This window comes from Eleutherodactylus coqui, chromosome 4, assembly GCF_035609145.1.
Source record: "Eleutherodactylus coqui strain aEleCoq1 chromosome 4, aEleCoq1.hap1, whole genome shotgun sequence".
Classification (NCBI taxonomy): domain Eukaryota; kingdom Metazoa; phylum Chordata; class Amphibia; order Anura; family Eleutherodactylidae; genus Eleutherodactylus; species Eleutherodactylus coqui.
Genome location: NC_089840.1, coordinates 89,513,221 through 89,534,063, shown reverse-complemented (window position 1 = coordinate 89,534,063; position 20,843 = coordinate 89,513,221). Strand labels below are relative to the sequence as shown.

Genomic DNA, 20,843 nt, shown 5'->3' with positions numbered 1-20,843 from the left:
CATTGCCGATTCCAGCCTCCTGATTGGCTGGAATCGGCACGTGACGTGACGGGGCGGAGCTACACGGAGCTACACGGAGCCCCATAGAGAAGAGGAGAAGACCCGGACTGCGCAAGCGCGGCTAATTTGGCCATCGGAGGGCGAAAATTAGTCGGCACCATGGAGACGAGGACGCCAGCAACGGAGCAGGTAAGTATAAAACTTTTTATAACTTCTGTATGGCTCATAATTAATGCACAATGTACATTACAAAGTGCATTATTATGGCCATACAGAAGTGTATAGACCCACTTGCTGCCTCGGGACATCTCCTTTAACTCTTTCCAATCCACTGTCTGATGTCTGAAGACATTCTGATTGAGGGCTGTACAGCTCCGATGTCGGAAGACATCCGGCAGGGTATTCTCACTGCAGATTACTGGCTGCTCTGTTGTCGGGGACCTCTCCAGCATGTCCCATACCACAATACTGGCTCTAGCCAGCAGATAGCGCCATTGTATAATGGCAGAACGAGAAAAATCCCTAGGAAATCCTGAATCCAAAATTGGATTGCAAAGGGTTAATGTGTTGCACGCTGCGTGCAAATTACCAGGGTGTTCCAGTAGCCGGTTCACTAGCTGTAGCTAGTTTGGGCTCTTCCTTCTTTCCCTTGCGAAATGATTAATGTTTCCAGCTCAAGTTAAAGGGAGCGGGAGACCTCAATAACTAGGCAACAGGTAGTGTTCATGGGGCTTCACAGATTGTGTTACCCAAGAGGTTTTCACAAAGTGCAGAAGACTCCAGATGGCCCCACTTTTGAGCCTTCTGAGGACTCATTTCGATGGTCAACCTTAAAAAGGAGGCAGTCAGGTCCTGTGATCACCATAAACTGTTGTTTTCGGAATCATAGCCCACGGTCTGCCGAGTCTAGGGGTGTGCATTTTATACTTGCCTAGCTCCCCGTTCCTCCGCCACCGCTCAAAGTCAGCGCATCAGACTCATCTCGGCACATAATTGTCTATATAAATACTTAACCTAATCACAGACTGATTATAGGTAGTGACCATTTCCTTTTGTTTTTATTCGCTTTTTAGCAGGTGAACACAACCATGATTTTCATCATAAAAATAGATCACAGCAAATTAAGCCTCACATTGCCTATTTGGAGATTAAACGTTTCTGAAAGAGCTCACCTTTCCCCTTCCCTGTTAACATTCGCTCACCCACCCCCCCATTACTGAGAAATTCCAGGTGGAAGAGATTTCAGAGCTTGACATCCGGCTCTTCTATAAGCTAGCCCATCTGCAAATCGTCAAGTCTCTGTGCAATTAGCTTTCTTATTTACAGCTGTAATGAAGCAAAAGTCAAGGATTTAACATGGAACTGCTGATCTGTGCCTAGCTTTTCCTTTCACTTGCTACCAATGGTTATTTTCTTTTGGTTTATAAAAAATGGTTAACATCTGCTGTTTGTCCAACTTATCTTAAAATAATTACTTTCAATTTAGATAAAAAGAATCTCTGGTCTCTAATTTTCAAGGTTTTTGCTGTTTCACAGTCTAATACCATGCCAAAAACTAGTGTGTGGCTGACAGTGAAGAGAACTTGTCAAGCTGGCCCGGTTTTCTCTACTGGTCCAAGGTCGATGATGCATTTTTTGGCATCACTTCATGGCAGGAACGCACCATGAGGCTTTCATGTCTGGAGTGGAAAGACAGCAGGAGAGATAATATAACTAAACTCATTATTAAAGATACGAGTTGTGAAATGAAGAAGGGATAAAATACTAAAGATTAAATATGCCCCTAATTTGATGGAGGCAGCGTCTGAGTACAAGGATACAACATTTGGAGTTTCCTTTAACTCCAAATGTTGCCAAACCCACAGCACAAATCAGCGGTCAATGAGTTTGTATAGATCACTGGTAAGACTAAGGCCCAATTAGCTCCAATACCTAATACATTAACACTGACACAATTACAGATCCATCGAATAATATTACACATCCCCATTGGCACACATTGTATAATGTGAGGTCTGAGAATAAGCAGGGGGTAAAAAAGGCAATTTGTTATAATGGCAACTATCCATATACTGTGAATGCGAAGCACAGCAGGCAGACACTTCTGACATTTATGTACAGTAGCCACATAGAAGAGAATCCCTTCCAGACTTTGCTCTCTTTCAGCACTGACTATGAAGACAGGCCAGACAAGTATAGTTTAGTTCAGCAAAGTATATTAGATAATTGGAGTTATGTCCATGCACTTTAGATTACGTCTGATGTGCTGCGTACTTAAAAAAAAGGTTCCTGGGTAGAAATCTAAAACGGACATAGATTTCCACTGCGGATCTGCATGAGGAATAAATGGGTATTCTCATCTCAGCATTTATGGTATAGCCACATGATATGCATGCCGGTTTTTTCCTGGATCCAGCAATCATTTTTTGCAAAGCAGTCCAAAAATACGACTTTAATAACAGATTGCATCTTGCAATCACCCATTCATACATGTTCGGAAGTTACCTGATCCCTTTCTATAGAGCCACCTTTTACCTCTACTCATTCTTCTCCTAATCACCCGTCACTTCATTCTCCGATGATGGTGATCACCACACTACTGCATCTGTTGAACACCCTCCTTGTTCCCCATATAAGGCTCATATTGACAAGGATGATTTGTTTGCACTAATACCATCTGACTGCGTTATGGATGGAACCCGCATAAGAAAATTATCTTTTTTCCATTTGTTTATACAAATGAGCAATTTTTCTCTTGGACTAAAAGTATGAGTATTTTTGAGCAATATAGCCTATTCATTCCTATGGCTACGTAAAAAAAATATGTTTCTCTATGGGAATCGGTCATGGTTGACCCTCGATAACAGGGTATCTATTGGCTTTTGCAATAGTATGATCACAAAATAACGAGGACATGAAATGGCCTAAGTCACCAGAACCCTAGTCTTGAGCGTAGAATCAGCGATTGCACGGAGACCTGCTGTATGTATTTTAAAATACAGTCATATGCTCTTCAGCAAAACGAAAAAGTAAAATAAGTTTTGATTTTCTCTTCCACACATATGTATTATAGCCACATTATAAACAAGGTAGGACACGAGCCTCTAATGAGGCTCCTGACTGCCAACCCCTATAGAAAACATGTGCCCAGAATTCAGTGAGATGATCCTGGTTTCCTGGCACTGTCCTGCACACAACCCATCTGTGATCCACTCAGCGTGCCTTTTCCTCCCTTGGCTACATGAACACTGTCAGATGCGATTAGAACTGTTTTATTAACACTGCTATACAGCCGGCACATATTTAGGAGTAATTATGAGGGGTGGGTACAAGTCCATGGCCAATTCTGCATCGATATTACTGTGCTGGCACTACTGCTTAGCTTACAATACTGTACATACCTTGTGGCCTTCGGGTGTATTCACAACATGGGCGAAGCTGTGCCAAGAAAAGCACACATGTTCTCACCTTGATTCTCTGCAGTAGTGGTGAAAACAGCAAGCGCATTAAAGCTGCGCTTAGTTTTCCCTCTACTTTTTTGACTGCGTCTCAACCACACCATATAAATGTGGCGACAGATTTGCATCCTTTCTGTAACTAGCTCTGGGTACTAAAGCTGAAAACACAGGATAGTTTTGGGGTTATATCAAAGGATGGTTTGAAAGTGTCCAGGATAGTAAGGGGTGGAACAAACATTTAATTAATATGCTACGGCACATCACTTTTTTAAAGTTGTTATTCCTATGTACAGAATAGGTGATTCTAAGCATTTGTGCAATAGGTTTAATAAGCCTATTCTGTACATTTTTGTTACAAAACTCCTCTTGAACTATGCAGTTAGGTGAAGATGGGGGTGAGAAATAAATGCATAGAAGAAGGGGGATCCAGCTATGCCTACACAGTTTTCTCTAGTGCGGGCAAAGCTGTTCCCATACAACAGGGCATATCATTTTGTCAATTGTCCTATGTTCCCAATTTGTTTGCCCCAACACCACAGGCGATTTATTATTTTAGTATATGGAAACAGCTGTGCCTGCACTAGAGGGAACAGTGCAGGCGCAGCTGGAGCGCCCTCTTCTGTTATGCAATTAGGTGAAGATTGATTTCTCATCCCCTTTTCACCTAGCTGCATAGCTAAAGAGGGGTTTTGTAAAAAAAAAAAAAAAAAAAAAATTATGAACGAATAGCTTAATAAAACCTATAGCAAAAATGCTTAAAACACTGAGTAAGCCAACAAAGGTTTACTTCCCGCTTCCACTGTGTGCCTCCATTGCTCTCATCCCAAGGCTGTTAAAGATAATGTTGTAAGTAAACTATATATTTTTTTTATATAATTATATTAGTTTGTTTGGATGCATTTTACTTAGTACATCATTGCTCTTTTAGTTGAATGATTGTGGCATTTGGTCTGCGTGCCATAAACATCTACCTACTCATTATCCTTGCCAAAATTCAGATGTACACCACTAGTCAAAAGTTTTACACCACCAAAATTTCTCCATTTTTCTTACTGATATTTACACAGCTTAATGTCTCAAATGCACTTTGAAATGAAAGCACAGAATAAACAAGTTAAGATGAATAAAAATAATGGATTAACTTTGTTTCACCAAATTAAATCTAGATTTTAGACTTCAGCAACTTTACACAATCGAGGCATCCTTTCTACAACTGCATTCAGAAATTGTTCCGAAATTTCTTCCCAACATTGTTGCAGACGTTCCCACAAATGTGCTGCACTTGTAGGTCTCTTTTCTTTCACCCTTCTATTCAGGTCATCCCAAACAAGCTCAATGAGATTTAAGTCTCGAGAGTGTGCAGACCATTCCATTCTTTGACCGGCTTCGTCTTGTCTTAGGAAGTTCTGTCATAATCTACATGTAGGTTTTGGATCATTGTCTTGCTGTAATATGAACTCCTGACCAACTAGGTGTACACCAGAGGGTATTGCATGGCATATCTAAATGCTGTGGTAGCCATTTTCCAGTTTGCTAGTCACTTTGTGCAAGTTGCCAAGTCTGTATCCAGCAAGAGTCCCAGACCATCAAATTTCCTTTTCCATTTTTAACAAAAAGGTGTCTCACACTCAGGAACTATCCTTTCACCTGCTTGAAGGAGTACAAAAACCCTGCATGATGTAACAAAGATGTCAAATTTTGACTCATCCGTTCATAAGACCACCTCCCACTCTTCAGTAGTCCACCAGAGATGCTGCCTGGCCCAACCAAGTCTATGTTTTTATTTTATTTTGCAATCTTAGCAGTGGCTTTCTAACTGATACTCTACCTGTCAAACCTGCAGATAGAAGTCTACTCTTCACAGTTAAAATGGACACTTGTTTATTTGTTGCTGCATTAAGCTTAGCATGTAAGATTTTATGCTGTAAAGCGCTGATCACTCAGACTGTTGACTCAAAAACCAGACCTCTTCCTGTCAGTTTCCTCCAGTTGCTAAGTGCCTTTGATGATACAGAAAGCTAATGATGCCACCTTGGCTTTCTTGGGAATTTTTCAGCAGGGCAGACCTACACTTCTAAGAGTTATAATTCTCTGTCTTCACTGGTTAATTATCTTCCCATCATGATAGCAATGTGCTCTGTCCTGAAGAGCAAAACTGTCCAAATCCTGTCCTAGAGGGAGCTGCAGTATGTTCCATAACTGGTTGTATAGAATCAGAGGGTTTGAAAGTAATCTACAAAAGTTGAGACAATTATAGAAATAGTTTGCATCCAATTGAAAACCGTAACTTGCTTTTTCTGCTGCAGAGTATCTGTCCTTGAAAAAAATGGTTTAAATCATAAAATCAGATTGTTGCATTTCGGGCTAAAATTTCATAATATTTCTATGTTCTAAACTTACTTTCGAACCGTTTCATGTTATTTGCCAGACTTGAACAGTGTTATTATAAAACAAAGTGAGACGTTCTAAAAATTTTGACCAGTAGTGTATGTTATAAATTCAAGTTTATCAACTGTTAATAAAAAAAAGTTACACAAAAAAAAAAAAAAAAGGTGCAGCTACTCTTTGAGGATCCATTAGCACGAGCAAACATAAGATTAATAAATGATGCTACTAACCGATCCGTCAAAGACGTTGTCAAATATGTTCTCTGTTTCACACTTTGGGCAGCAGAACTTAAACCGCTCACAGTCTCTGTACTTCTCTTCATCAGTCAGTTGAGCTGGGCCACCAAGTAAAGCTTCATTCTCTTCATCTTTCTGATAATGCTGCTGAACCCGAAACTGAGAGGGATCAAGACCTATTACAAGTGGTTAAAAAAAATATCTCACCATCATGTGTTAAAAAGGAAAAAAAGGTCATCATGCTATATACTTTCTAAGGTCAATTACATCTTTTTTGTACTTCTATTCTTTTCTCCAATTATTGAATTCCTGACTGCAGCAGGTTATACAACTGAAGGGGAAAAATGGAGTGAACCCTTTGGAATTACCTGGATTTCTGCATTGATTAAGAAAATGTGGTCCGATTGTTATCTACGTGTCCACCCTTAACTTTCCTCCTGGCTAAACACTTCAGATACTGAGTCACGAGATGACTAGCTTTTAAAACCAACCCGATTTTGCAATGTCCAAATTTATAAGTGTCTATTGTGGCCACCTAGTAGTTGCGTTATTGTATTGAATTGGTTTCAGGAGAAGTTGCAGTCCTTCACCAGATTAGGGATAAGTTAAAAAGGTGGACAGATGTGTACATCACAATTATGGATATATACAATGTAACTAAACTAAGAAGGTACTTTTAGATACGTTAACTATAGGGCTCACCAGAGCCTGACAGCCATCTTAGCGAGTATCACTTCTGTGCTGGTACACAGGGGTGATGGTTCAGTAAATGAAGGCGAAACGCAATGGTGATCTTTTGGCCGCCTGCCTTCATTAACTGCAAACAGGCAGTTCCTCAAAAACATAATGCCCATTTCCACAGGCCGATAGCGGCTTATTTCTTCTAGGCGAGCTAAAAACCAAGTGACTTCAACAAGTATGTGTTTTCTAGCTCAGTGCCTTCTCAGTGGTTGAGTGTATATGAGTTGACTGTCGTCCCCAAATCACTGTTTACAGTGATTATTGGGTGTTAGACTGCCTGTCCACGGGCGATAGTCATCGCGTGATCCGCGTTGATAAATCGCATGCAGATTACGCTGTGAAAAGCTTTCCACAGGATAACTATGGAAAGCGCAGCCCAACACCCATGAGCGGAGAATCACAGTGATTCTCTGCTCGCGGGATTAAAATCGCAGTGAGCTGTGATTTGCCGTGGTGAGCCTATCTATTAGATAGACCTGTCAGTGATCCCCCCCCCCCCCCCCCTCCAGAATATGGCTAGCGATATTCCGTTATAGCCGCAGACAGGCAGCCTAAATTGCCTTGTGTAAAAAACACCTTAAGGTAAAGTCCCCTGGTGCAAGCACTGCGGCGTGACCAACTCCTAGGGTGACGTCACATCGTGACATTTTCTTGACAGACTGTTTTTGCAAGGTGGTTTGCCATTGCCTTCCACAAAAGTACCTTAATAGCATACAAAGAGTTATACCCGTTCATGCCTTTTAGTGAGAAAGCATCCAGTGTTTTTAGTTTAGTCACATTGTGTTTGCCTATAATTTTGATTTGGATTTTTGCATTGATTTATAACATTTAAAAGGGTTCACTTACCTTTACTTGCAACTGATCACATTTTTACAAAAACACTGGCAAAGGCTTTAACACTATCCTTCTCTACAGCACACTAGTTACATGGCACTATACATAGGAATCCACTGACTATTTCTACGTGGACAGTCCAACTCCCCAATGACTAGCTTTCAATGCATTTCAGCCCATCTTATGTTGCAGATAAGAAATAATCATCATCTTTATTTGTATAGCGCCAACTTTTTCCGCAGCGCTTACAAAGCCCCGGAGAACATAGAACACCACAACAAATTACATGTGGTATACAATCAGTTTGAAACAAACGGGGTGGGGGTGATACAGGAGGTACAGGGGCAGGGGATGAGGCATGGGGGAACACAGACAGTACGATGATTACATGTGGTATTCAGTTATTAAGAAGCAAACAGGGTGGGGGTGATATGGAGGTGCAGGGGCAGAGGACATGTACGGAAGGCAAGGTGGAAGAAATGGCGAGCCATGGGGAAAGGCAGGGCGCATGTTGTAGGGGAAGGCTAGATCAGGAGACTTCGTACGCCTTCCTGTAGAGGCCAGATCTCAACTCTATACAGACTTTTTCCGCACAGAAATTGTTATAAGGATGTGGATTTTAAAATATGCAGTACGTCAATACTGTTGCGAATTGAACACAGATTTAATTGCGGATTAAATCAGCAATCAAATCCCCAAGCAATGTAGTCTTTTTTCAGCTCCTGCAGGAAAGTCCAGAGTCCAGTCCATGCAAAGTTACCCAGTGGCTTTTCTAGTGCAAATTATCGATATCAAATTTGACAAGTGTGGAATACGGCAGCTCACACACATGCATTCAGAAAGCATTGCGCGAAACCGCAGCATTTTACTGCGATTTCACATGGCATTTTTGAACGCATTTTACAGCGATTTTTAACGCATCCCATCACTCTGATGGATGAGGTGCGTTAAAATGCACAAAAATGGAGCAGACAGCGCTTGAAAATTGTGGCATTAGAAACACTGCGTTTGAGCGCTGGTCTGCAAGGCCCCATCAAGACTTGATAAGGGTACATTGTGTACCGAAACGCGTTGTCATATTGCTGGCTTTAATAAATACAAAAGAAGAAAGCTTTTGGCTGAAAGGAAAATTCTTTGGTGCTGCACAGAGGTGTTGGAACTGAGGGGGAATATTGGATACCATAACCCCCTCCTCCAAAGTAAGTCTCCTTCATCTGGAGGAATATTTATACCACGTCTTTTAAGTAGGTTCTGTGAGCGCAGGAAGGAATTTTTTACTAAACGACCATTTCTTTACATTTTATATGGGGGTTCCTTTGATGGACCCTTGAACTTTTTTCAGCGACTCTCCTCTTGGAAAAAGTGGATTATTGCAATACAGACCTACATACACAGTCCTATGGAAATTTGATCTGGAGGTGAGACATCTGGTTTGATATACCAGGAACTTTCTATATTTTTTTTTTTTTCCTTTTTGGATCATTTAGGGTTCTATTGTTTCTCTGGCGCTTCCTCTCTTTTTTCTATTCCATTGAAATCAATGGCAGCATTGTACCATGGTTAGCACGTCCATGACGCCACGCTAATAGTAGTAAAATACATTCTGTGTAAGAGCGGCCTTAGGGTTGCTTTACACAAGACAACTATTGGCCAAGTAGTCTCTCTACAGAAAAAGTAAGCGATACGTGCTTTGTGTAAACACAGCCACCAACTGGGTGAGGAAGGAGAATTTGTTCACTAGTCCTACCTAAAAATAGTCACTGGTTGACTAATAATCATCTGGTGTAAATAGGCAATCATGGTCTTTCGGTGACTCGTTAATAACATCACAGGGAGGTGTGCATTTCAATGAACAAGTGAGCAACAATCGTTCTTTTGTAAAAGCACAAAACATGCCTTTTTACGCTTTAGTAAATAGCTCAAGTGTGTATTTAAAGAAAAGGTGCTAAAGCCCCATTTACACAGATCGAATGTCTGGCAAACGATGCCCGACACTCAACTTTGCATGTACTCGCTCCTGTGCTGTTGCACAGGAGAGAGTATCGTTGGCTCACAGCGGGACAGCTGGCGTAGATTTCACTCCTCACTCTCCCCTGCCTCTCTCCATTCACTAATACAGCGGCTGTTCAGAACTGAACGGCTGCTGTTTATACTGAACGATCATCGTTCAGGATCATCGCTCATCGTTTAGGCTGCATAAAATCCTGAACGATGAGTGTAAATAGCAGCCGTTCAGTACTGTGTTAACTGAATGGAGAGGGGTGGGGGAGCACGAGGAGTGAAATTTCTTCCAGCCACCCGCCCCTCTACTGGCCGCTCTGTGAGCTAGCCAGCAATACTTGCTCCTGTGTAACAGCACAGGAGCAGTACATGCGGGGACGAGTGTCGGGCATCTTTTGCCCGACATTCGTCCCGTGTAAATAAGGCTTTAGTGTAAAGTCAAACTTAACCCAGCATAAACGGTAAATGATGACCTAAGATAAGACACTGCGGATTTTACACAGTTAAAAAGAATTCACCAAAATCTGCACCTTTTGATGTGGATTTTGGTGATGATCCTCATGAGATTTCACACTTTCAATTTTAATTCAACTCAAGTGGTGAAATCTGCTGCTGATCTGCACCAAAATCATGCATGGAATCTGCAGCAGATTTCACCCCAACAATTTCAAGGCAAATGAAATCTGCAGCATATCTGCACCAAAACCTGTGACAAAATTTGCAATAAATCAGCGACACGTGAATACAACCCTAAGCAGTTTTTAACAGTATGGTATGAAAAATGCCTGGCAATCACTTAAAGCTTTGCTCTTTCTCTGTGAGAGGCCAATGAGAAGCAATATCCACTTGTTTAACTGAGAATTTGTACGAGAGTATTGTAATAGCTAATGTTTCAGTAGTATGTAATATTACTTGTATGGTGTAATGACAGGAAGCATTATACAACTTGAAAGCATAATAATGGTGTAAGTATGAAGGCTAATCACTAGTACCTCTTTGGCTAAAAATACTACATAAAAAGTAGAATTTCAATTAAAATCACATTTCCTTAAATTAGTTGTCATTAATAAAGAGATTTTAAGTGCGAAGATTCAGAAATAAAGTAGAAACCATAACATGGTAACGAAACAAAAACATCTGATACTTATGTTAGGGGACACTAAACAAAAAGAAAATGTTTACACACTACTAAAACAAGAAGGTAGCAAAGAAGCACTAACAACCTATAAAAAAAGGAGAGAAAAAAAAACTAAATTATGTAAAGAGCAGATAAAAGCAGCAAAAGTTGGAGACAGAGAAAGACTCGTTGCCAAAGAAAGTAAAAATAACCTGTTCAATTATATACATAGTAAAAAGATTAATGCTGAAAAATAGCCCTTTAATAAATAATGAAGGAAAAAGTGTAGGAGGGTGATGAGGAGAAAGTAAATCTAATAAATAGTTTTTTCTACAGTATATTCACAGAGGAAAATGAAATGTCAGATGAGGTGCAGAGTGATAAAGTGAACTCTCTACTGGATGTCTCCAGTGTAACCCATGAATAAGAACTAATCCGACTTAAAAAGATTAAAATAGACAAAATCGCTGTGTCCCTATGGCATAGACACCCAGGTTTTAAGGGAATTAAAGGGGTTGTCCCGAGGCAGCAAGTGGGTCTGTACACTTCTGCATGGCCATAATAATGCACTTTGTAATGTACATTGTGCATTAATTATGAGCCATGCAGAAGTTATAAAAAGTTTTATACTTACCTGTTCCGTTGCTGGCGTCCTCGTCTCCATGGTGCCGACTAATTTTCGCCCTCCGATGGCCAAATTAGCCGCGCTTGCGCAGTCCGGGTCTTCTGCAGTCTTCTATGGGGCTCCGTGTAGCTCCGTGTAGCTCCGCCCCGTCACGTGCCGATTCCAGCCAATCAGGAGGCTGGAATCGGCAGTGGACCGCACAGAAGAGCTGCGGTCCACGGAGGAAGAGGCCATCTTCAGCGGTGAGTAGAGAAGTCACCGGAGCGCGGGGATTCAGGTAAGCGCTCCGGTGAGCTTTCTTTACCTCCCTGCATCGGGGTTGTCTCGCGCCGAACGGGGGGGGGGTTGAAAAAAAAAAAAAACCCGTTTCGGCGCGGGACAACCCCTTTAAGTAATGTTATAGACAGACCGTGGCTTCTTATATTTAAGGACTCTATATTGACGGGGTCTGTTCCATAGGATTAGTGCATCACTAATTTTGGTGCCAGTATTCAAAAGGGTCAAAAAATGAACCTGGAGACTACAGGCCGGTAAGTCTTACTTCTCATTGAAACCCTTCAAAAACATTTTACCCTCAATAGACATTATATTGGCGTACCTCAAGGAAAATATCTGCATAACTCCAAATCAGCATGGATTTACGAGGGATTTTAGTTAAGTGTAAGCTTAAGGGTTAATGTCCACGGACGGATTCCTGACGAGTTTAACGTGGCAGAAATCCACAGCATTATCCCGCAGCTATTAGTTTTTATTGAACCTAATAGCTTTCTGCCTTTCATTGTTCACGCTGCAGAATTCTACTGTGGAATTCCGCAGCGTGAAAAATGCGTGTCCAGCTTCCATCCTGTCTGTCACGCACTACAGCGAAAGTATTGTGCGATTATGAGTCACCGCCCACGCATCATGCGCTGCCCTGCGCATGCGCGCTGGCTCGCCAGACAGGACTCACGCAACAGATCCGGAGAGGCAAGTATGGGGTCTTTGGGGGGGGGGGGGGGGGGGGGAGCGCCGTGTCAGACTCCGTTGCAATATTCCGCTGGCGGAGTCCGAGAGGTGGGCATGAGGCCTAACTGGAGCAACCAGAGTCAGGCAGCAGCTGCTGTCAAGGCAGATAGTTTCATTGGATGCGTCAAATGAGGTCCAGAGGCACATGAGAACATTGTTCTTCCTCTTTACAAGGCACTGGTCAGAACACACATGGAATATTGTATACAGTTTTGAGTATCGGTACTCAAGGACGACATATCAGAGGTTAAGCAACTAAACCTCTAAAGGTCGGCAACTAAAGTAATAAATGCAATGGGTAGATTACAATACCCAGAGAGGTTGTCAAAACTTGGGTTATTTTGTTTAGAAAAAAAAGATAGCTAGGAGGGGACTTAATAACCATGTATAGACCAGGGGACAATATAGAGATCTCTCCCACGATCTGTTTATACCCAGGACTGTGAATGTACCAAGGGGGCATCCTCTACGTCTAGAGGAAAGAAGGTTTCTACACAGAAATTGAAGCGTTCTTTACTGTAAGAGCAGTGACACTATGTATGTGATTGCAAATTCGATAAAAGTTTGAGGGACCTAGATGCCTACACTAATGTATTACTTGTTAGTTATTAATTACTACAGACGGATTAGTGATCCAGGGATTACTCAGATTGCCAAATTGGAGTTGGGGAGGATTTTTTCCCCCTTTAAATAAGGAAGATTAGCTCCTACTTTATTGGAATTTTTTGGCCTCCTTCTGGATGAACATTGTGTGTGTGTTGGTGTGTGGGTGTGGTAATAGGCTGAACTAGATGGACGGATGTCTTTTAGCAGCCTAACATACGATACTAGGTTAATATTCTTTTGCGGGCAGTTGTTTCAACAAATCAGAGCATCACACCCCTTCTCTGTAAATGCTCATTATACCTAAAAAGTAATGGATTAAACCCTCTATCCTCTCAGACCCTGAAAAATTATACTTCAACATTTTACATCCACAGCCCAAAGTCACATTCACAGGGGTGAAGGAAGATGATACACAGGGATTTGGTTAACAGGGTTTTCACAATGGTGTGCTAGTCCTCATTTTTTAATTTGCTCCTTTTGCTTTATTCTTTATAGTTTTAGGCTTTTACACTGGAAAATAATCAATACAAGTAATCTGAAATATTTAGAGCCTTAAAGAATACCTAAGCTTTCAGATTATGATACAGAATAAATTGCAGTGTGTATATGAGGATAATACCAATTCTGGCCATTATTCTCCGTTTTTATCAGTTTTCCCCTCTGCATGCTCATTCTCTCTAATTCTTAAAGGGGTTGTCCCGCGCCGAAACGGGGTTTTTTTTTTAATAGGCCCCCCGTTCGGCGCGAGACAAACCCGATGCAGGGGTAAAAAAACCAAAAACGGATAGTACTTACCCGAATCCCCGCGCTGCGGCGACTTCTTACTTACCTTGCTAAGATGGCCGCCGGGATCTTCACCCACGGTGGACCGCAGGTCTTCTCCCATGGTGCACCGTGGGCTCTATGCGTTCCATTGCCGATTCCAGCCTCCTGATTGGCTGGAATCGGCACACGTGACGGGGCGGAGCTACGCGATGATGCGTAGAAGGGGGCGGAGCCAGAACTTCGCTCGTGCCGAGACCCAAGAGAAGGGAGAAGACCGGACTGCGCAAGCGCGTCTAATCGGGCAATTAGACGCTGAAATTAGACGGCACCATGGAGACGAGGACGCTAGCAACGGAGCAGGTAAGTGAATAACTTCTGTATGGCTCATATTTAATGAACGATGTATATTACAAAGTGCATTAATATGGCCATACAGAAGTGTATAACCCCACTTGCTTTCGCGGGACAACCCCTTTAACTTTTCTTTGAGCTGCTGGGTAGAAACTAGTTGCTATGATGTCTCCCCATACACTGCACCCACAGAAGAGGAGATCCTGTTCTGCTATCCACATCTCACATATACACAGAAGGACCATGGAAGACATTATAAAGTACTGAGTAGCACAGATGTGATTTCAGTAGCTGTGAGATAATAAAACACTATTAGCTGCAGCACCATCTCCGTGTGACACTCTCTGCATCTCTCTTACTTGGCTCTTTCTCTTCTCACTGCATAGACTTCTAGGGGTAGCATGTAATCTGACCTGTCAGTGATCTGTTTATTGGTCTTTGTCTACGAAGACAAATTTCAGCAGTTTTTCTGGACAAACAGTTTAGGTGTGTGAGGGATAAGGAGCCCAACAAGGGAGAGAAAGCAGCTATTTTCTTTGATAAGATACTGTATATTATAAAGTTTTACACTCGCCTGTACTACTAATTAAGGCAAAAAAGTTAATAACCATTTAAGTCTGGGTTTGTACACTTTCAATTCTAACCAGACTAGCTTCAATATTTGTAACTCTGTAAATGGCTGGCTAAAACCAAACAGCATACATTCAATTTCTATTTGCCTTATTTTTTTCCAGCCTTCGGATGAATGCCTTGCCATTCTGTACAATGGAGTTTTCTTATAGAGCATTTTCAAATGAGGCTTACATACTCCAATCATGACGATAATGGGCATGCCATTTTTAAAGGGGTATCCCCACATTATGCCAAAAATATCTGATTGATGTGAGGTCCATATTTGAGACCCAAACCTATATCCAGATTCTGGGCCTCTTGACTCCCTGTCCCATGTCTATTAGATACTTATGGGAGATCTTGTGCATATTCAACAAATATCTAAGGTGGGAATACTGCTTTAAACATAACAGATTAGGTTCTGTTCAAACAGCTAAGCTTTCTTGGAGAATAAATTAGGGAACATATAAATAGAAGAAAAAAAAAAAGGAGTGTGTACAGCCAAAAGGACATTCTAGGAGCTTTTCCAGGGCATACGACAAATGTAGTTCACAGATATAATGCAAAAAGAATTTAAAGTTTTTTGGCTGGTTTTCTATCTGGTTGGTCTATAACCAACTTAGGACGACTTTACACGGGACAAGTATCGGCTGAAACACACAACTGCAGGGTTGTTGATCCGGGACTTGGAGTTAGGTAGGAACTTCAAACCTGGATTTTTAGGATTATTCTGACTGCCATTATGGAGTCGGGAAGGAATTTCCCCCCCAAATGGCCTAAATTGGCTTCTGCATCATTGGGAGTTTTTTGCCTTCCTTTGAATTACCAACATGATGGACATTGTCTTCCTTCAGCCTAACATAATATTTTACGATGTGATTTTACCATTGTTAAACGGGTCTAGTTTTTTAAGGCATTCACTGCACAGTAAGACTGACATGTTGACAGTATGTGGGTACATACAATAACAGTAATTCCAAAACTACATAATTTAGCATGGTAAAATTTTGCAAAAAATAACATGGTTGAAAAAAAAAAAAAGAAAGAAAAAAATTCTGCTTTGTATTGCCATATTTTGACCCCCTCCTATCATTAAATTTTACTGTCAACTGAGCAGTGTGGGAAGTTTTCCTTGGTACCATCTTGGGGTACATATGCCTTTAACGTTTTGTTCCATCTTTTTGTTAGACAAGGTAACAAATTCTGGAGTGTTTACTGATAGAATAGATAATGCACTATTTTAATATTCTGGGTGTTTACGGACAAATATATACCAAACGCGTCTTATTTTTATGGTTTGCATTATTTTTTTGATAAATAAGTGGGAAAATATTTTTACATTAACTTTTAAATGTTTTATATATCTTTAAAAACTAATCTCTCTTTAACTTCTCTTTTTTAGTCCTTTCGTGTACTTGAATATTCAAGAACTCGTACAATACTGTAGTGTATTGTGTCTGTGGTGTTAAAAATTTAAACCCTGCCTCTGGGAAACAAAGAGGAAACCCCTCCCTCTAACCGCTAAGATGCATCAGTCACTATTGGTTATAAGCTTTGGGGGGTGGGGTTGAATGGCCAGGATTGGAGTGATTGCTGATCCTGACCACTGCAAGTGGGTGAAATCTGTATAAACACAGCTAGCAGCCATCCATATGGAGCGGGCAAATGCCACTAGGGGCTTTGATTTCATGTGGCACATCCCAGTAGTAGGGAACTTGCCATTTACCATAATTCAGTTTCAAAAACATAGAACTAATAACGGCATAGACGTTCAGTGCGTCCACTCCTTTGGTACATTTCTAGGACTGCCACAGGGAGGTCCACTGTAGTTGAAGAAAAAGATTTGTTGCATGAACTTGATGTATAAAATAGGGATTCGATTTCATAAAGTGAGGTGTATTCATCTATGGAGCTCTTGCGTCTTAGATTGGCAATGTTTAGGAATCAAATGCTAAATGCGCAGCTCAATCCTACAGGCAGTGAAAGAATTAGCATATTCCACCAATCTGAGCAGCCTGGTATAGAAAAGGTGTTAATTGGTAAAAAAAATAACTCTTGCTTGGATGCTAAGTATGTGAAGACGAACATAAATAGGTAACAAATGAATAATCAAAGACTGACTCTTTCCTTGACACAACCTACACATCTAGATTTTAAAAGTATTTTCCTTCATTCAAAGTGTCAAGTTAAAGTAGTTAGCGGTGCGGTGGGGGATGCTTCTTATAAAATATTAGTCTCCACATACAGCTCCGGCGTCACAATTGTGAATCCATTTTAACTCTACCCGCTCTGAAGCGATGCAAAAAAGACAGAATCCTGTAGAACGTTCAAAGTAAATGTTATACGTTTCAGACATCCTCGACTATCAATAAAGGTGTTGCGTCATGTAGGGTATAGTGTAACCGTTTATCTAGAAGGTATACATAGAGTACGTAGTCTGTGTATATATATATCCATCCTGTAGAGAATTCTATTTGAAATAGTCCTTTTACAAAATCATTGCTCTTATTACTTTTAAGAATAAAAATAGTTAAACCTAGGAAACAAAAAGTTGCCTAACAGAGCCCGTAGATACAGGAACAAAATGTGTAATGTCTTGTTCCCATCCAGCTTAAGAGAGAAGAGTTCACGGAGATAATTGTCACTTATTTTTGGGAATCAGAAATACAGTTTATAGAAGAGACGGAAAAGGTCGTTTCATTTCTCCAGTTTATCCTGAGCGTTGATTGTCCTTTTTTCCACCCTAAAAGCACAGCAGGGAGGAGTAGGACCATGATACATCAGCTTCCCAAAATGCTGTACGGTTCACTGTCTCAACTTAAGGGCAGGCAGGCTGCATCCACCTGCCGGAGGGCACTTTGGCCCCCTGTTTGCTAAACAAAACCTTAACACCGAGCTCCCAGGGGGAAAAGCTGCAACTATCGTTTCAAAAGAGACAATGAAAATATAAGACCCTGAGAACTGGCCGAGTTGAAGCCTCATTTCTACACCCAGCTCCATTATCACTTCATGACACTGACAAAGCCAATTGGCCCTGTTAATTATTTCAGATTTACTCTACAGATCATGGCAGCTTGTATCATTTAGCACTGTAGACAGCAGCATAACCTTTTATCTTGCACCCTCCCTCGGAGAGGGAAAATGGAATTTACACTTTTTTTTTTCAAGAAAGTGGATTATATATTTGTAATGGTCTTAAAAGAAAATATGCAGACACTGAAGACGGCTTATATATACAAAGATACTAATATTTCAGAATATAAATTTAGAAGCAGAAAACTTTTCTTTTGTTCTTTTTGCGTTTTTCAGCAATTTTTGACATTTGCTGTATCTGGACATCTTAGGGTCGCACAATGAGCATTATTTGTAGTACTTTTGGATTTGCAAGGTATAAAACATTTTTATTCGTTTAGTGAAGGCCAAATGGATTAAAAGATCAAGAAACATAAGAGTTAAAGTTGTAAACTGGGTAAAACTTTAAATATATAAAAATGGACAAACATTTTTACTTTTGTTTAAGTGGTAGCCAGTGCTGCCACCTAGAGGCTGAAGTGTTAAATTTTACTGACTGCTTTAAATAGAAAATCTGGGTACTAGAATATATTGCATTTTAACCCCTCTTAATCTAAACGCCACAGCAACTTTTTCACTAGGATATTAGTGTGGCTTATTCTAGAGCACAGAACCTGTTCCCAATATACCCAGAGATGTAAAGCACAATTACATTAAATTGGCTCTATGATTTCTTTGAGTGGTGCACTTAGTAGGTGCGGAACAGGCCGCTTGATCTAATAGCATGGCCATAACTAGTCTGATCTGCATACGCTTCTATACAGCTATTAACTTGTTCGAAACCCCTAGTGACAGCAGTTGGTCACATATATTCTACCATGTTTCCCCGAAAATAAGACAGTGTCATATTAATTTTTGTTCAAAAAGGTTTAACTTTTTTACATGTATAGCTGCCTGGACACTATTTAAATTGACTTTTTTAATTACCTGTTAGCAGGGCTTAATTTTGGAGGAGGGCTTATATTTCAAGCATCCTCAAAAAGCCTGAAAAATCATTTTGCATCCTCAAAAATTCTGGAAAATCAGGCTGTGTCTTATTTTCAGGGTATGTCTTATTTTCAGGGAAACAGGGTATATATCTATACATCGGTAATTAACTGCTGTCACTAGGGGTTTCGAATAAAGTAGTAGCAGCTGCTCTTCTCTACCGTCCTTCCGATCTGCCGGTTTAAAGCCCTGCTTTCAGTTGACCAAGATGGCTGCAGCAATTTTCTAACTACCTCATGTCCACTGTGCATTGCTCTCCGATTGACCAGTGCTGGTCACGTGAGCGGATCTGGCCAATTAGAGAGCAGCAATAGTGCATTAGTAGTCTAAAACACTACCAATGCACTTAGGTATTCAGAAAATTGCGTCAGCCATCTTGGACGGCTGCAAGGAGGACCCAGAACCGGCAAATTGAACTGGCAAAAAAAAAACTGCAGGTGATATACCCCCTCTGTTCCCTGGACAGAATTTTGTCCTGCAACCAAAGTTTGCTTTAAGAACAAGAAACCATGTTTGTATATCCTGCATACCATCATCCACAACAAAGGGTTTGCCTTTATTGTACATGATTATAATCTTTGCAACCAGGATACATTTCTTTTGTCTTTTATTTTTCAATAAAAAGGAGTTTAAAAAATTGTTTCCTAAGTGTTTTGTTTCCACAGCTCCTATGCAGACTTAGTCTCCATGGTAAAAGACATTCTGTGTGGTGTAATCTTGCAGTCTTCTATTCCCTTCCGCTCTTCCACTTTATGCTAATTGACATTTGGTAGGATAGCAAAAAGTGCAGGACAGACCGGCAGGAATGCGGCTGCAGGATCAGACTACACACGGTTTGTTTGCCGTCTGCTACCATGGAGAGAGTCTGCAGGAGAGAGACCGCTTGCAAAATTGCTGCATTTTAGATGCCCTGGCAGAATGGTATAAAAAAAGTTGGTTACATAAGTATACATAGTCTATACGTATATTGGAAACAAACATTTTAGCTGCATATTAGTCTAGTTGAAAAAAATACCCAAGAAAAAAAAAAGCTCTCTTCCATACCACAGGTTAACCAACAAGCTCTGTCTGTCTTTAGATTAGAAGTTTGTGCCATAAATCATCAGTGGACCTCCCGTATTACTAAAACTTCTCTTTCGTCAAATGCTACCATGCAATCACCTTTTGTTTCATCTTGCTCTCAGCAAGAGCAGATTTGATTTTGTGAACACTTGCAAGGGGTCAGCGAACCTTTCTGAACATGATATGCGAAGTGGTTAGAAATTGGAATAACCTTTCTATAGATCTCATTCAGAAACAAAATTAAGAAGTACTATGTTTTCCCGCAAACTTCTAAAATATGCTTTTGTCTCTCCATGGGAATATATAGGTTATGTCACTTGCCATACATACCTAACCACGCAGCAATAAGTGCAGAATCAATCCCGTCTATGGGCTCACAAATTCGAGACACTACTGGGTGAACTTGTTGTGACAGGTAGTATTGTGTGTCAATGGAAAGGTTGTCTTGTTTTTGCAGCTGTTCGGGAGCATATGCTCTCTGGCTGGCACTCAGGTTTGACCCATCCTACATGAAAGACACAAGCACAGAAGGTCTATTTTAGAGAGACCAGAATGGCAGATTTATGCTTCCTATTACCACAGAGGTCAGAAACAGGTGCTAACGGTGGTATTTAATAATCATTTTGCTAATGTCTGGCCCATAGAAATGCTCAGAGGATAAATACTTACAATCTTGCAAGTCAAGGCTCACCAAGCTAAGACTATAAAATAATGACAAGCAGGTATAGAACAGACTCATTTAGTGGACGCTTATGGGTCACTGCCAATTTCACTTCTTATATCTCATATTTTTATTGAAGAATTTAAGGTTTGTTTTGTTTTTTTTAAATACCACAACAAACCACAAGCAACCTGAACACCTCTACCCCTCCCCCCCCCACCAAGCTTGGTTATGGATACAATTTACAGAAGTTCCTCCACAATAGAACCTCGAGTCTTCCAAATCAACAGTTAGAGAGTCCATCCAGAGCCGTTAAGTCAAT

At 40.8% G+C, this 20,843-nt stretch overlaps 1 protein-coding gene across 1 annotated transcript in view; it reads right to left on the bottom strand.

Moving 5' to 3' along the window:
- POLA1 (DNA polymerase alpha 1, catalytic subunit) overlaps positions 1–20,843 on the bottom strand; it is a 278,247-nt gene that overhangs the window by 117,042 nt on the left and 140,362 nt on the right. The window contains exons 31-32 of the mRNA XM_066599857.1: positions 20,191–20,365; positions 6,077–6,258 (exon numbers count right to left, since the gene is read on the bottom strand). Of these exons, the coding sequence (XP_066455954.1) occupies positions 6,077–6,258; positions 20,191–20,365 (357 nt within the window). The remainder of the gene's footprint in view (positions 1–6,076; positions 6,259–20,190; positions 20,366–20,843) is intronic.